The sequence below is a fragment of the Apteryx mantelli genome, chromosome 7, assembly GCF_036417845.1.
Source record: "Apteryx mantelli isolate bAptMan1 chromosome 7, bAptMan1.hap1, whole genome shotgun sequence".
Lineage (NCBI taxonomy): Eukaryota > Metazoa > Chordata > Aves > Apterygiformes > Apterygidae > Apteryx > Apteryx mantelli.
The window spans coordinates 7,299,354-7,316,071 of record NC_089984.1 but is presented as its reverse complement, the minus strand read 5'-3'; the positions used below and the strand labels follow the sequence as shown (position 1 = coordinate 7,316,071).

At 63.1% G+C, this 16,718-nt stretch overlaps 1 protein-coding gene across 1 annotated transcript; it reads left to right on the top strand.

Moving 5' to 3' along the window:
• Window positions 1-7,863: 7,863 nt before the first annotated feature.
• Window positions 7,864-8,382, top strand: NEUROG3 (neurogenin 3). The gene has a single exon (XM_067299589.1). The coding sequence runs from the start codon at window positions 7,864-7,866 to the stop codon at window positions 8,380-8,382; it is 519 nt and encodes a 172-aa protein (XP_067155690.1).
• The last annotated feature ends 8,336 nt before the right edge of the window (window positions 8,383-16,718 follow it).

Below are 16,718 nucleotides of genomic sequence, written 5' to 3'. Positions count from 1 at the left end.
TTTTAATTCCCTTGTCATGGGCTTGTTTCCTGCTTCCGCGTCCAAGACTCCCGGTGTTTCCTGCCTAGCTCTGCGCCCTTGCCCGTGGTCGCTGAGGAAGTTTCATGCTTTCCCAGGTGCCAGGAACGAGTCAGCGCAGTTCTTCGACGCGCGTGGCGGGGCGGCTGCTGGCAGCCGAGTGCCGTCGGGTGACGGAGCGCGCGGCCCGGGAGCACGAGGTTGCTCCGCGCAGCACGCTCTAGCGTTCCGGCCAGCGCATGGCTGGGGGTCTGGCTGCTCCCTGCCGCCGCCGGCTGCGCTCCTCCGACCTTTGCTCCGAATAACGCGTTTCGGCAGGGTAAGACGTGGAGTCTCTCCGCGCCCCGGCGGGACGGTGCCGGGCAGCTGCCCCGTTTGCTCTCCGCGCTTCGCCCGAGGAGCGGCGTGGCGGCGGGGACCCGCGGCACGGCGGACCGCCGGCTCCGCACGCTGCCCTGCGCCGGGCGACCACGGGCGCTTGCGGCGGTTCAGCACTGCGAACGCTTTGTTTGTATTTTGCAATTTCTGTTCCTGAGGCCTTTTCGCTCGCTAGAACTTCCCAATACTCCTGATTACCTTTGCAAGATGATTATTCAGAGAAGATGGTTGCGCACGTTCAGGAATTGCTCTCTCATAAGAAATATATTTGGCGACACGTACAGCAGCAGAAGGCAGGCGTCGCGGCCCCCTCCGATCTCGCGTTACGCTGCGCCGGCGCGAGGAGCTGAACGACGAGCCCATGGGCAGCACGTAAAGCTGCTTTGGTTTTGCTTCCGTGTTTTATGCCTTTTTTGGGGGAGCAGCACCTTCGTCTATGATGTTGTGGACAACGCTGATCGTCGCCTTGTTAAAATTATATTTGATCAGTCGTGCTGCTTAAAACTGACTTGGCCCCAGTGTGTTTTCATACTTGGGAAGAAAATACTGCCTTCGTCTGCATTCGGTTCCTGTCTCGACGTCCGTCTTTGCAGCGCAGCCGTGAGGGCTAAAATTTTGCTTTGTGGCAGCGACGAGAGCTTTCTGCAAGTGCAGTTGCTGCATCCCCTTGGGAAAGGCAAGGTCCTGCCCATCTCCGGCGTGCTCCTTCTCCTGGAAGAAGCAGCAGCTCCTTCACAGCTCCTTTCCGCCGGAGCGGTCTCGCGCGGTCGCTGTCGCGGATGGGGGGGTCCCTTCCTGCGGCGGGGCGAGGACGCGGCGGTGGGGACGGCGCTGGGCTCGCTCCCCGCCTGGGCCAAGCCGCCGCAGCGCGGTTTGCGCCAGCGCAAGGCTGTGCCCGGCTGGACGAGGCCGGCCGCCACGCGCGGAGGACGAGCGCCGGAGGGGGGCCCGGCGGCGGGCGAGCGCGGCGGCGCGGCGGCCTCCAGCCACCATTATTGCTGGGTGGCGAGAGCGACATTGAAAAGCGCGGAGGAGAGCTGTGAAGAGGGTCACTTTAGTGGCTCTTTCATTTCTTCTTTCCCGGGAAGGAAGTTAGAAAAGCCGAGCCCTCAAAGCCTCATTGAAAGGGTGACAGCGACGGGATAAAGCGTAAGACGGAGCGAAGGGATCCCGGAGCGCTCGCCCCCCCCGTTTTAATGATCTGTTAACAATTACCCCTTTCAGGGGAGAACATATGGTAGATGGTTTGCTTTAAAAAAAAAAAAAAAAAGACAAAAAAGAAATTGCTTCAGAAACTTAAAGGATGTTAGGAAGCGGTGGCGATCGCTGTAACGAGCTGGGGGAAGGGCGCCGCGTCCCGCACGCCGCGGCTCCGGGCGCAGGGGCTGAGCCGGCCCGGCCCCGCGGGGCTGGCGGCGCCCTTGCCCGGCACTGACCCCTGCGCTCTCCCAGGGCAAAATCTGCGCCTGGGGAAAAAATAAACTGTGCCACGGACCCATTGCAGAGCCTCTTTTAAGGAGCAAAGGTTGGATAAAATCACAATTTACGGGCTTATGCCCGAGTGGAGAAAGGGGGTGTGTCCATGGAGAAGACCCCGGCGTAGGTTTAGAGAAACGCCATAAGGAAAGCAATTGCTCCTGGAAAGGAGATGCCAAAACGTAGGACGAGCACGCGTTGTCCCCTCGACGCTGCACGGTGCAGCGCAGGCTCAAAGCACGGGGCCATGCAAACTTCCTGGGGCGCTGGGCCATCTCCACCTGGGAGCGTTTTTTATGGGCGCAAGATGGGTCGGATTAGGTCGCTCCCCCAGGGCAAAGCCAGGCCCTTCCCTCAGCGCCGGGGCAAGGGCAAGATGCTCTTGCACGCTGCAGGGTGCAAGAAACCCTCCTCGGAGCAGCCCGGGTGCAGGAAACCTGCCGCCAATGCCAGCTGAGCAGGTGAGGCTGGAGGCCACCAAGGAGCTGGTGGCCAGGTGCCCATCCACAGCCGGCGGGGCCGCGCGGATCGCTCCATGATCTGCGCCCGGCCAGGCGCGCGACCACTCCGCAGCTCCCTGCCGCTGCCTCCCACGAAGTCCCCGGCCCTTCTCCCACTGCCGGGCCCTGTGGCCGTGAGCCGTGGCTCCCTGAAGCTTCCTTGACACGGCTTGGTTGTACCTCGGCTGCAGAGCTGTGGTAAAACTCATGAGATCCATGACGTGTCTCATCCCGGAGAAGAAAACGCTCCTTTTTCTCTGGAAATGACCACATCTCCTCCTCAGGGCCAGGGTGGCTTTGCAGTAACCTTGGCTCTCGGGCAGCGCCTCTTTTCCGCCTTGTCCTCTTCCCCCAGGGTAAATCCCCATGTAAAGGATAACTGTAAATTCCCACGTAAAGGATAAATGACTCCGCGCTAGCCGTGCCCTGGGACGTGCCTGGCTCCACTGGCCGCTGCTGGGGCTGCGGCGCGGCGGCTTGCCCTGTGCCTGGGCAGGGAAGGAGGAGACCTGCAGGGCTGCCAGGTGTGCGCGGCACATCTGGAAAGGTGCTGGGAGGGCCGCGAGCCGGTGCAATGGCTGCGTCGGCACCTTTGCAGGGTCACATCCTTCCTGCGAGCAGGGATTTGGTTAAAGTGGCGACCCCAGCGCCGGCCGGCTGCCAGCCACATCTTGATGCGATGATGATGAGGGCACGTCTGCCCTCGAGCTGCTGGAGAAATCATTATTTCTTCTCTGAATGTGCTGCTCTGATTATTTTCATGATTTTCCTGCTCCCAATTTAACATCTTCCACATACGCGGAGGGTGGTGCATGAAAGTGCAGCTCACTGGGCTTGTTTTTTGCATCCCAGCACCCGATCTTTGCTTGCTTATAGCACTTTCACGTTGCAGTGGCTTGAGTTTGCAAAGGGGGGGGGGTGAGACCCTCCCCGCCTCACCTCTCCTCGCCTGGCATTGACAGCTCGGTGACGGCTTGCGGAGGGGCTGCAGCTGTGCTGGTCCCTCTGGCCCGGCTGCCGCTGCTCCGGCGCCCGGAGTGGCATCAAATCCCAGAGGCTCCTGGCCTCTCACTGCTCGAAAGCCAGCTCCGTGCCCTCCGATAAGGTTGGCGTTTGGCCCGTGGAGCCTCCAAATCACAGAGGAAAGCCCATCTCTGCTTCGTTCCAGAGGTGGAAAGCGCCGTCTGCCCGCCTGATTGGCAGCCTGGGGACAGCTGAGGAGTTTAACAGCACACCAGCGTCTGCGCTGTGACAACTTCATCGGGCATTAAAATGCCAGAAGTTAGGTTTTGCCCTTACGAGGGAGAGGAACATTGTTCAGGAAGATGCGAGTCCGAGAAATGCATGTGCACCCTTCGCTGGTGGCTGTTTACCGATGGCCAAGGGAGGCTTTATGCACGTGGATGCTGAAGTCTCAAATCTGTATTCTACAGCTGGCAGCTGAGGACAACCACTGCGGGCTGGCTGAGCCCCGGCGCCGAGACCCTCAGCAGCAGCGCGTGCTGACGCGGGGCCGCTGGCGCTATCCACCAGCTTAAAGCGACGTGTGCTTACGCGCCCGTGGGGATCCTGACCTCATTTCGCTGAGCGGTCAGGGGACGTTGAAATGGTGGCTTTGCCAGAAACGTGTTTGGCAAATCCGAATGAGGGAAGGTGCTAGGTGTCTAACCCAGCCCTTGTGCTCAGGCTCTGCCCAGGGGAAAAGAAGAAACCCTCCTTCTGGCGGGATCTTCTCATAAAATACAGCCTGAGACAAGGAACTGTTTGCCACAAAGCGGAGAGGGAGAGCAAATGTCAGCTTGGCGGGATGGGAGGCAACCAGAGAGGTGAGGGCTATGTTTTCTTACCCAGATGGGTACTTGGAGGATTGGGTAAATACTGTAATGTAGCAGGTTTCACAGCACCCACCTGTAGGCACCACAGGTCAGTATCTAACTCTGACCGTTTTGAACACGGTATCTGCTTTCCTTCCAGAGATAACCTAGGCTTTTGGCACGCTTGGGTTTATGGTGCTCTGACCTAAAGAACATTTCTGTGTCTGGACAGCTGTCTGCTCTTGTAACCTCATGAAGCCATCTCCTGTCAGACCACATTTTAAGGACACATAAGCCTGGAGAAAGGTCTATTGTAGAGGATTGTACACCAAAATCTCTTGGGTTGTCTCCCCAGATACCATCGGGTCTACTCTTTGGACACGGTGCCAGTGCCCCCCACCCCTGGAGCCCAAGGGCAGCGCTCGGCTGGGTAATTCCTGCCCCGGAGCAGGCTCGAGCCCCTGTCAGTCTGAATCTGCGAGGGGAAGAGCCCCAGCTTCCGCGGGGCCAGAGGAAACCTGCTCGGGGGGGCAAGGACCAGGCCTTCGAGCTGGATCTCTGCAGAAAAAGGGCTGCGCTGGCTGCCGCACGGCCAGGGAGGGGATCGGCGTGCTGTGGGGAGCCGTGCCGGGGATGCAGGAGGGAGAGGCAACCTGGGGGAGATGTTACTCCTGGCATAGCCTGGCTCTACCCCGAGCTGGGCTCCCTTGGCCCTGCGGGGCGTTTGGCTGCAGAGTCCGGTCCGGGGGCTCCAGGGCGGCAGCCAGACCCCGGGGGCAGCCGCTGGCTGCGCCTGGCAAAGAGCCGCTCCCACCAGGATAAAAAGGTGCAGGATCGGGTCCTGGGTGGGGGGGCACAGCCTTTTCAGCAGCCCGGGCTTGGGCCGGGGAGGGCTGCTGCTTGCTCACCGCTGCGTATGCGTCCCAGTTGCTCTGGCCTCTTTTCTCCGGTGCCGGACGCCGGACACAAAAGGCAGGGAAGATTTACTGTGGCGAAGCGGGGCTGGCCGGGGGCTTGCCGGGGGCTTCCCGTCCTGTCCTCAAACCCCCTTGGCCGCTCTGCCCATTCACGGCTCCCACGGCCGCTTGCTTAGCGCTCGCCGGGTAATTAACGATTTCCCGGGGAGGCTTCTCCAGCCCCGTGCGCGCCCCGGGGGCCGCTGCCGCCGGCCGCGGGGGCCCCGCTGCGGGCTCCGTCCCGCGGGGCTGCGCTCCGGGCCGGGCCGGGCCGGGGCTCCGCGGGGGCGCTGCGCTGCGCGGCCCCGGGCGCGCCCCGGCGCTGCGCCCCGTCGGGCCGCTCCGGGCGAGCGGGGGACGCGCTCCCGGCCCCGCTTGCTGGGGCTTTTCTTCCTTTCCCTCCGCCCGCCCCCGGGCCTCCTTCTGCCCCTTCTCCTTTCCCTCTTGTGGGAGGAGGAGGAAGGGGGGGGGAGGAAGGGCGAAACGTTGTTCGAGCCCTTCATGCGCCGCTCACAAAGCGGGGCATCTGGCGCACCTTGCGCCTGGCATCTGCTCTCCCTGCGCCCCGCGCAGGTACTGTGCGCCGCGCAGGCACGGCCGCGCAGGCAGCTGCCGCCGCTCCGCAGGGCTGCGCGGGGCCGCTCGACATCTGGCACCGCAAATCACGGTCGCTGCCTAAGAGCCCCCCGCGCCGCACCGCGCTGCACCGCACCGCGCCGCGGCGGCGGAGCGCGGCGGCCGTCGGGGCCGCGGCGGGGAGGCGGCGGCGGCGGCTGCGCGCCCCGGCGCCCCGGGGCCCCGCGGTGCCCGCGCAGGGGGCTGCCGACCCCCGGCACTGCCGGGCCGGGGAGGGGGCCGGCAGCCGCGGCGGCCTTATCTCGCCGCCGCGCCGCCGATCAAACAGCACCCGTTGGGGCAGGCCAGGCTGCGGCCGAGCCCGGATTGCCAAACGTCTCCAACACCTGGCAGGCGAAAGACGGGCCGGGGCTCCGCTGGTTACCATATGTTTTCAATAAAATAAGACAAATAGGGCCGGGAGATAGGGATTGCAGTAAACCTGTTATAAAGTAGCATAAAATAGGCCAATGTAAACGGCAGAAGGGCCCCTCCTGGAAGGGCCATTTGGTGCCAGCCCTGCGCCGGAGCTGCTCAGACAGGTGTGAGTAGGAGCCTAATGCGGTGCCCCCGGAGATTTTTATCACGTTTGTGGTAATATTGTGCTTGTTATGCTAACTATGAGTAAACATACCCGGCCGGGCATTGTGGCAACAGGAGGGAGTTATCAGAAAGTGGCAGTGGGAAGGTGATTTAACAATAAAGTTGTCTTGTTTGCCAGCAGGTGATGTCTGCCCCCAGCCCCATGATTAATGCTTCCCAAAGCACTCCACTTTACAATCTCTTGTAATTATTTATTAAACGAAATCTATTTATTATTATTTTAGCAAACAGTGGTACCAGGTGGGGCTTTCTTTTCCTCTTCAGCTTTTGTTTGAAGGACGTTTGAAGTGGGCAGTCTAAGGGTTGGAAACTCGCTCACCAGATTTTTTGTCGTCCAATTTGCAGAGGCACAAAAAAAACCTGCCGGGCCCTTCCTATTCATCCTCCCCTGCCCTCCTCGCCGCCCCCCCCTCGGAGGGGGCGCCCGAGCCGCCGGCGGGGCCTTCCCCCCTCGGCCCCGCTCCCCCGCCCGGCGAGAAGCAGCGCCGAGGCCGCCGCCGCGCCGCGCCGCTTTGGCGACGGAGCGGGGGGCTCCGGGCCCGCGGCGCCCCGGCCCGGCCCGCGGCCCCGCCCGGCCCCCGCGGCGGCTCCGCGCCTCGCCGGGGGCCCCGCGCCGCCGCCCGCCGCCGCGGAAGGGCGGCCCGGGGCGGAGGCCGGTCCCCAGCGCCCGCCGCAGCCGGTGCGCAAAAATCCCCGGCGGCGCTTTGCGCACCGAGCCGCGGCGCCGGGCTCCGGAGCGGGGGGCGCGGAGCGGAGCGGCGGCCGGCGGCGGCGCGGCCCGCGGGGGCGCCCGGGGGGCCCGGCGGCGGCGGGGCCCGGCCCCGGGGCCCCGCGGGCAGAGCGGCGGAGGCGCGGGGCGGCGGGAGCGCGGCGGCGCCCCGACGGCAGCCGCGGCCCGCGGTGCGCCCTGGCCGCGGGCGGCGGAGCGGAGCGGCGCGGCGCGGAGAGGCGCGGAGCGGCGGCGCGGGGCGGCCCCGCGCTGGGGCCGGCGGCTCCGCCGGGGGTGCCGGGGGCGGCGGGGGAGGGCGGCCGCGCCGTGGGCGCCGGCGGGGGCTCGCGTGGCGCGGCCGCGGCGGCGGCGGGCGGTGCCGGGCCCGGCACGCTCCCGCCGGGGCTGATAAGATAAAAGCGTGCCAAGGGGTGGGTGCGGGGGCGGGCGGGGGGGCGCACACGCTGCCCGGGCCGGGAAATCCCCATTGTCTCCCGGCCCTATATATAGGGGCTTAAAGGCAGTCGTGTGCCGGCCGCGCAACCTGCGCTTCCCCGCACTCGAGGGAAAGCGGGGAGGGGGGAGCGGCGGGGCCAGGGGGCCACGGAGGAGGACGAGCCGCTCGCCCGCCCCGGCGGCTCGGCCGGCGCCTCGCCCCGGCTTTTCCGCCCCGGGGCCGCAGGTAAAGCCGGGGCCGCGGCGCGGGCGGGGAGAGGGGGCGCCCGGCCCGCGGCGGCGGCGGCGGCCGTGCGCGCCCGCGGCGGCGGGGGCTAACGCGGCCTTGGCTTTGCAGGATGGCCCCGCAGAGCGACTGCTCCCCGGGCGAAGGGCAGCCCTACTTCGGCGGCTCCGACGACGCCGCCTCCTCGGCCGCCGGCGGCTCGGGGGGCGCGGGCAGCCGCGGCGCCTCGCCGGCCCCGCGGGAGGCGGCGCGCAGGAAGGGCAAGGCGCGGCGGGGCCGCGGCAAGGCGCGCAGCGAGGGGCTGCTCAGCAAGCAGAAGAAGAGCCGGCGCATGAAGGCCAACGACCGGGAGAGGAACCGCATGCACCACCTCAACTCCGCCCTGGACGCGCTCCGCAGCGTCCTGCCCACCTTCCCCGACGACGCCAAGCTCACCAAGATCGAGACGCTCCGCTTCGCCCACAACTACATCTGGGCGCTCACGCAGAGCCTCCGCCTGGCCGAGCAGGGTCTGCCCGAGCCCCCGCCGCCGCCCGCCGCCGCCGCCGCCGCCCCCCCGGCGCCCTGGGGCTCGCCCCGCGCCGCCGCGCCGCCGCCCGCGCCGCCCGCCGCCTTCCCCGCGCTGCTCTGAGCCCGCCGCCCGCCTGCCCGCCCGCCCGCTTTCCCCGCCTCGGGCCTGAAAACAGCAGGGGAGGCGGTGGGGGGTGGGGGGGGCTTTGCGCGGCAGCCCGGCCGGGGGGGCGGGGGAGGGGGGCGATGCGCCCCGCTGCCCCCTGCCCCGTCCCGCTTGGCTGAACCGCGGCGGGAGCTGACAGGCAGAAACAAATCACGGTTTTGTACTCGGAAACGGTAAATTATATTAATTTGTCGCTATCGGTATTTATTGACTATATTTCGTAACAAATATATATATTTGTATATAAGAGTATTTTTGGCAGTGGCGGGCCGGGTGTTTGTACCAGGGAGGGGGGCCACGGGTGTGTTTCTTTTTTTTTGACGCGGAGAATAAAGTGTGTCGCCGTCACACCTGTGCAGCGCGCTGGTTTCTTCCGGCGGGGGGCTTCAAAATCGCGCGCAGCCGCCGCCGCCTGCCCGCGCAGGGGAGGCCGGCGGGGGCCGCGGCGCCGGGCCGGGGCGCAACGCGGGGCCGCCCCGCAGGTGCGCCCGGCTGCGCGCAGGCCCGCGCAGGGCTCCGCGCGCTCCGGGCTGCGGCCGAGCGCCCGGCCCCGTGCTGGAGGCATTTTTGGGGAGGTCCCCGAGGGCTAAGGCCGGGTGCCCGGGGGCCGCGCTGCCCCAGCCCGGCCCCGTCCCCCCCGGGGACGCTTGCTGAGCGGGGGGGGGCGTCAGACGGGTCAAAACCGGGGGAGGTGGGGGAGAAGGAGCGGCCTCCCTCGCCGGGGCGGCCCGCAGCGCGCAGATTTACGGCCGCGCTGCCCGCCCGCTGCGCGCTGCGCGCTGCCCCCGCGGGGCGGCCGCCGCCAGACAAAGCGGCCCGCGGGGCCGAAAGCCCATTGTGATGCTAATTGTCCCGCGCGGAGCCCATTCGCCGGCGGCAGAGAGACGCTATTGAGGCAATTTGTAGAACAAAAGAAATTTGGGTGCGGGGAACAAAGGCGCGCGCATCCCCCCCCCCCCCCCCCGCCGCCCCCGCCCCCCGCCGCGGGCCCTGGCCATGGTGCTGAACGCGGCCGGGCCGGGCCGGGCGGGCCGGGGCGCCCTCCCCCCCCGCCCCCCCATACCCCTACACTTTGGGAAGCGGCGTCCACCCGGCCTGCGAAGCGCGGGACGGGGCGGAGGGCCGGGCGCGGGCGGTGCGTGCCCGCCCGTGTCTGCGCGCTCTTGCGTGCCGGGCCGTGATCTATCTGCGCCATAGATCAGATGGGCAGAATGAAAGACCTAATGGGATTCCTCCCCCTTCCCACCCCCCCGCCCCTTCTCCGCCTGAATTGCTTATTGTTTTCATACTTTAACAGTCTGCAAAAGTGCTCCGAGGCCTCGTGTGTGGCCACAGCCAAAACACCGTGATTATCGGGGGGATAAAATCATTTAGCCTCTTCCCCCTCCCATCCCGCTCCTCGCCGGTATCTCCCTATGGGGGAGCATCACCTTGCACTGTCTGCAGGTGCCGCAGGAGTGGGGAGGATAACTGCACAGTCAGTTATCCTGCGAAAGCAGCATTTTTGCAAAAATTGCAAAACGGAGCTCGGGGCTGTGTGGGCAAGAGAAGAGGTGACAACCTGAGAGCCCAGTGGCCTGCAGGTGTTGTAGGAGTCCTAAGAGGTGGCTGTACAGCCGTATTTTCTGAAAGTGGTCGCTCAAGTGGGTTTTACTGCATTGCAGATTCTTCCCTCTGGAGATTTAGGATGCCACTGGTCTTCCAGCCGTGGGTCTGTATGTTGGGGTGGGGGCAGGGGGGGGAATTTACTACCTCTGGAGAACTAGTGACTTCTTTAGGGGCTTGAATGCATTTTTTTTTTCTTTGCCTCCACATTATTAGGTTAATCATTGCTTGAACTGGTTGCTATGGTTTTGGCAAACCCATGGAAACTTGATAATGAAGACTGAAAGACTCTTTTTCCATTTATCTTTTCTCTATGTTTAGTGCATGATGGTCCCATTTCTCTTCGCAGGGCTGTCCCGGCGCCAGCGCCCTGCCTTTATAACCGGGGCTTCTGTAACGGCCTCCGGACTTTTTGATGTGGAACAAACAGGTGGCTGCTGGGACCGCAACCATCTCGGAGACGCAAACTTGTGCCCTCGCGCACTTGCAAGCGCCGGTCTGACAACAAACTTCGCCCGTGCGTTGCCAGATTTGGTCACTGAGATGCCATGGCAAGCAGGCTCGCCTTTTATTTTTGCAGCCAGGGGAAACCCTCTCACCACCAGCCGACATTTCCATGCCCTAAACGCCAAGTTTTGGGTGACCTCTTTCTGTTTGGTTAAGAAGACTCTCACTATGAAAGGATCAGCCGTGTCTGGGTGTTGGGATCATTTGTGTACATCAGAATACACATTTTTGAATATCTAGTATTATATTCTGTCATACAAATAAGGAAGCTTTAAACCTGTCCCCCCAAACCTTCCCTCTCCTCCTCTAGCAGCACGCAGCCGGTACGTAGCTGTGGTTTGCTATTGAACTTCAGTTGTGTCTGAAGGCTGGAGAGAAAATTGAGGTGATTCCCATAATCCCAGGGCAATTCCTTTGACCCCAGGCCTCCGCTCTGGGCTATAAATATGGCTCGAGGGGAGTCGCCTCCTGCCCTTCCGCATTGTTTGCGCCTGACACTGAGGTCTCCCGGCAGAGGAGGCAGCCAGCGCCGCCGGTGGCTCCCTGCCCCTCGTGCCAGCGGGAACCGGCGGGCGCCCCTGCGGCCAGCCTGCCGGGCCCTCTCCCAGCGCGCCCCGGCGTGCGCCTCTGCGCCGCTGCGCCCGGCGCCTCCGCGCGCCCGGCCTCTCGCCCCGGCTGCGCGTTTCGGGGTAGCCGCGCTCCCCGGCGAAGAAAAGGCGAAGAATCGGGATTCTTTCACATGGCCAGCGCTCAAAAGTCTGCCTCCCCCCCCCCAGCTATAATGACAATCCAAAGAGTTCCTGATAGGGTTTTAAAAGATGCTTATTCATTCACTGTCCACCAAGCATGAAAATCCAGCTCATTTGTTCATTTGTTTCCATTCTTGGTGCAAACGACCCCACAGGGGCTGAAGCCTGTTGCCGAAAACTTGTCACTCACACTTTTAACTTCTTTTTGTTGTACTTCTCTTTACTTCATTCTTCTGGGTCCCCACCTCCGCCACCACCCCACCCTCTCCTCCGGTCACAAAGGCACGTCTGGGAATCGCTTTAGAGCCGCGCTGCCCCCCTTTTAAAACCAATGCAAAAAGAAAAGCAATCGCTGAAAGGAGATCACAAGTTTGTGGAAGAGGGAAACGCGGTCCTGTCTGGCCGGCGGGCTGCACACGCTGCGGGCCGGGACGGGGAGGGGGGACATGCGGCCGCGGGATGCCGGTCCCTGAAAGCCCAGCGCGCCTGCCCGGGCGCGTTAGGTCCGAGCCCGCGGCTCAGGCGTCGCCCTCTCCAAAGGAACCAGGCCTCTCCGTGGTGAGGGAAACGCAGTCTGAGGGGCTCAGGAGCTGCTTTTTCTCTTTTTCTTTTTTTTAAAGGAAAGGGCAAAAGCATCCGGGGGAAAGCACATGCCGTGGGTGAGAGTGAGAGCAAGGGAGGCCTGGGGGGGCTCCTGCGGGCGCCCTCCGCGTGGGGCGGCGCGCGACGTGGCCTCCCTCGCCTCCGTTTCCCTTTCGGGCTCGGTGCCCTCCGGGGAGGCGCTTGGCAGCCCGCGGCTGACGCCGGAGCCCCGCTTACGGATGGGACCAGCAGGCCTGCCTGCTCGCACGTGGCCTCTGCCAGATTTGCAGGTTCACTAGTGCAGGAAAAAAGGCAAAATCGATGAATATTTATACCTGGAACTTGGCTAGACCATATCAGCTAACCACTGAGCAAGTCCTATTTGCTTATAAATGCTTACGGGGCAAGCGAGGCTCTTTCCAGCTCGGGCTGGCTAATGATGCTCTGTCCCTGGAGGAGGAGAAACATGGTAAGGTCCACAACATCCTTCTTCACTCCTGGACACTCGGGGTCCTCAGGTGGGTTTTACAGCAACATCTCGGTGCTGGCTTAGCTCCGGGCTTCCCGCCTCCGTGGTTGTTCCCTGGACGGGGAGTGCCCAGGAGATGCCCCTGGAAAACCCGCCCTGGCGCTCGGTGCTTGGGGCGAGCAGGCGGACAGCGGTTTCATGGTAGGGCGCCCACTGCCACCTCTCCGCGCTGCGCCGCCTCGCACCGGCACCCAGCTTGGGGCAATGCCCCGCTGGGGAGAGCACGAGCAGACGGGCCGGGCCGCGGGCTGCTTTCCCTGTTCCTACGCTTTTCCCTAGAAAGCTGCATTCAGCCAGCACTGGAGGCAGGACGGGGGCTAAACGCGCCGCAGTGCTTCCTCTAAAGGCTCTGCTTGCCTCCAGCAATTTGCGTGCCAGCAACTTGCTGAGCGGCCCAGGCGGTGTCTGCATTTAGTGGCCTCCATGGGTTTTTTCTTACGCGAGTTCACCCAGCGGCTTTTTGCACCCCTGCTCGACATTTGCGAGCGCCTGCAGTGAGGGGCCGCACGGTTGCAGCTATATGTTGCATGAGGAATCGCCGCCTTTTGCTTTCGTTCCAGATGAGCTTCCCCCCATGCCAGCCTCTGCCGCAGCAGGGAGCTGCAGGGTTTCCGTTCATATTCCTGGGGCCTCACATGTCCTTTTTGCCTGGGCTTTGTGCAGTTTCGCCTGGAGCACGTTCGCTCTGAGCTGAGGTAAGCCGAAACGTGGCCTCCTCGCTCCGGCTCAGCTCCTGAGACAGCAGTTGCAGGGAATTTGTCTTCCCACCCCATCTATTCGTACGGAGCTCACGTCATAGCCCCGTGCATTGCCCAGGCCTTTATTAGCCAGCAAAATGTCCATGGAAAACGCTGGCACCAGCACGCCCACGTCAGAAAGGCACCTGCACGTCCTCCCCCTAGGCATGGGGGACCGCAGGGGCTAAAGGAAAAAAAAACCCTCTCCCTCTCCACCTCCCAGGTACCAATCCATCATCCATAAACCCGCTGGAAAACAGGGGTATCAGAGCCAGCTGCCGGGCGGCCGCGGCGGAGGGAGAGGGGGAGCCAGCCCCCCGCCTTCACCCGGCTCTTCTGCTCGGTCAGCAAACAGGTCGCTGCAGCCGCTGAGACCTCACGCCCGGGGGACAGGGGGAAGATTAATGAAGCAGGTGCTCGGAGCCCAGAGCTGGCCAAGTCCCTGATAAGGTTTGTCACTGAGATAGCGCTCAGTCAATACTTAGCTCCTGCTGTTGCGTGGTGGCCACCTGGAGCTGGTTTGCTCTGGCCGGTGGAGCCCACCTGAGGAGGACGAGGGGCTCCTGGGCTCCAGGAGGAGGGAGCAGAAGGGGTAAAGGCTGGGGCTGGCCAGGCAGCTGGTCCTTGGGGACGTTGCTTTGTGCGTGTCCATGCACCGGTCCTGGCTCCCCTCTTGCTGGACCGTTGGGCTGGTGTAGGAGGAGCAGCCGCCTTTCTGGAAGGGCGGTTGGGTGGTGGGTGCTGGAGGTGGCTGGCCTGGCCTGGCAGGGTGTGAGCAGACCCTGGAGGCAAGGAAGTCCCTGGGGGAAGACGGGAGCTGCTGGCAATGGGCAAAGCCCGTGTCCAGCTGTGCACCTGCAGGGCAATAAAGCAGAGCGGCGGGGTGGTGGGGGAGCCTGAAGTTCAGCTGGTGGGATGGCCCTGAAGCTTCAGCAGGGGCTTTGCAGCTGGGTCGCATCTCGTGCCACATTAAACAAGCATGTTTGTGTGTGTGAGTGAGGGTGGTGTGGACTCAGCTCATGGAAATGCAGGCTGGGGTGGGGGTGGGGGGATGTCCTCGCATGCTGTGGGGTCCTTCTTCCCTGGATGGCTGTGCCGTCTCCTGCAGGAGATGCTGTGGCCAAGCTGCCTGCCGTGTCTGTCTGCGGCCTCTGGTGATGATTTAACTCGCCCCGGGCTTGGGTTTTGCTCGATAGCCCCTCTCCTGGGCAAAGGCAAGGTTTTGGCCTCCCACGCCATCCACAACCCCCCCGGGAGCACAGTGCGCACGTTTGTCACCCCTCCCTTAAACCCAGCCGTGGCTGGTGGTGCCTCTCCCGGGGTGGTGTCCCTGTGCCGTGGTCTCCTCCTCCTCTCCCAAGCACTGCTCGCTCCGGTCCTGGCTGACACGTGGACGCGGCGGCTCCCTCCTCTTTGCAGCTGCGTGCACACACACGTGTGCCCATGCGTGCCCACGCCGTGCGCTCCCAGGCTCGGCGCAGCGATGCTCCCCGCGCCGCCCGGCCCGCTGGGGAGCCCCTTGTCGCCTCGTCCGCTTTTCCGCCCCTTGCTCAGCCCCTCGCAAGCGCCGCGGCGCGGGAGGTCGCTCCGCTAAAGCCCACAGGTGGCAGCAGCCTCTGGCTTTTGGGCTCCCCGAGCGCTTGGCGCCGCTTGAGAGCTGGCGGCCGGGAGCCCGGGGGACGCGCGCGCCCACCCGCCGCCGAAACGCAGCCCCGGCCGCCGCCACCGCCGCCGCCACGGGGTTTTGCACGGCTGCTCCGTGGGGCATGCACGAAAACGCCTCGCGTGGTGGGAGGCGTTAGGTGGTCAGCGTTGTGTGGTCCCAAACAAGAAAGCGCAGGTATCTTTAGATGCGCCACATGACCAGGCACAGCGAAATTATTTGCAGCGCACAATGGGGTTGACAACTTTTTCCGTTCGCAGCTTTCCTGCGTGTAAACATCTATTCTTCTTGCTTTTGACCAAAGCGCTGGCAATTTGAGTGCGAAGCAGCCAGTATTGTTTCTGTCCCCGCCTGGATGCCTCCCAGGCTGGGAAGGAGTTTTCCTGTTGCCGGCCTGAGTGCGTCCTCAGCGCCACGCGGCTGCATCGCGGCCGGCGGCGGCTTCGCCTCTCCCTGACCGGTGCCGCTCGGGCAGCGCGAGCCCGGCGCCCCGCGGCGAGGGGTGCCGGCAATTTCCAGCACCTTGCCGCTGATTCTTCCTTATCGCACCAAAAAGCAGGAGCTGTTTGGAGAGAAGAAATCTGTCAGACAGGTTTATTCGAACCGCTAATGCACGACGACACACTTCTGATATAGCACTTGTGTTAAAGCAGACATTAAGGAGCCCTTTCTTACCTCTCCTAGCTTTTTATACTGCTTTCTTCACTTTATTAGCTCCAGTCAGCATTCCTACGCAGCTTCCCCCCCCCCCCCCGCCCCGACAGAATGATGTTTTCACCTGGAATAAAAGGGCCACGAGGTGAAACGTTGCCGGCGCCGAGCTGCTTTGCCGCGTGGGTCCGTGCGGACCATGAGCCCGAAGAGGCCCTGCGCGTTCCAGTAATTCCCACTGATTATTTTAGTTTCCCTCCCTGCCCTTTTTCCTCTGCAATTCGGCTGTGCTCTTCTGTCGACGAAAGGTATTTTCGTTCCAAAAAGGCAAAACAGACCCTGAAAAAAAATCAAAGTCTCTTTCTCGAGCTTCTGGGAGTCAGAGCAGCCGGGGGCAAATAAAACCCACGTTGTGGAGTGCCACGAAGCCTGAAACGCTCCCTTTCGCCCTGTAACGAGGGCGGCTACGGCATGATGAGGCCAGACAGAGAGACACGAGGACCAGCCTGGTCCCAGACCCCCTTTTTGGGGTCCGACCCAGCAAACACCCTAAAATCGCAGGTGCATTGGGCAAGCCTGGCGCACGCCCAGGTGGCCGGGGCCAAACCTTCTTGTGGCCCATCGCCCTCTGCAGACAGGACCCAGGTGGGGCCAGTTAGGCTCAGACACCTACCCGAGCACCTGAAACTGCTAAGTTTTTTCTTTTTTTTAAGTTTTGTCTTGCTTTTAAAGTACTGCCATGGCCCAGGTGCTCTGCATTTGAAGCCCTAATGCATCATGCTGGGCAGGGGATAAATGCAGAGTAAAGAGCAGAGGAGGAAGGTGTGTTTCTGGAAAAGATTGAGGAGCAGGAGAAAGAGGGAAACAGTAATGCACCAACCTGCCTGTGTGGCAGCAGTGGTAAGTACCTACCCTTCTTTGCAAGGTGGCTAAATAGGGTACAAAACAGCTATTTTGGGGTCAGCATCCCAATTCAGGTCTCATGGGGACCTGTGTTTGGCTCCCCTGACTTTACTGAGGCAGCAGAGGACAGAGCAGCCTGTCCTGGGATATTTCCAGGCTTCCTGCTCCTCCTGAGACAGGAAACGTTATGAGAGCAGCCTCTTTCTTTGTATTGCAAGACTCTAGTTTCTGCCAGTCCCTGGGACCAGGAAGCAAAATGCTTGCAGAATGGGGGGGGGAGGGGAAAAGCACCTCAAATGTGCATTTTGTCCCAAAGTCTGTCCTTAACTCTGTGCAGCAAGCTCAGCCTGCCAGCGAGCGCGCTT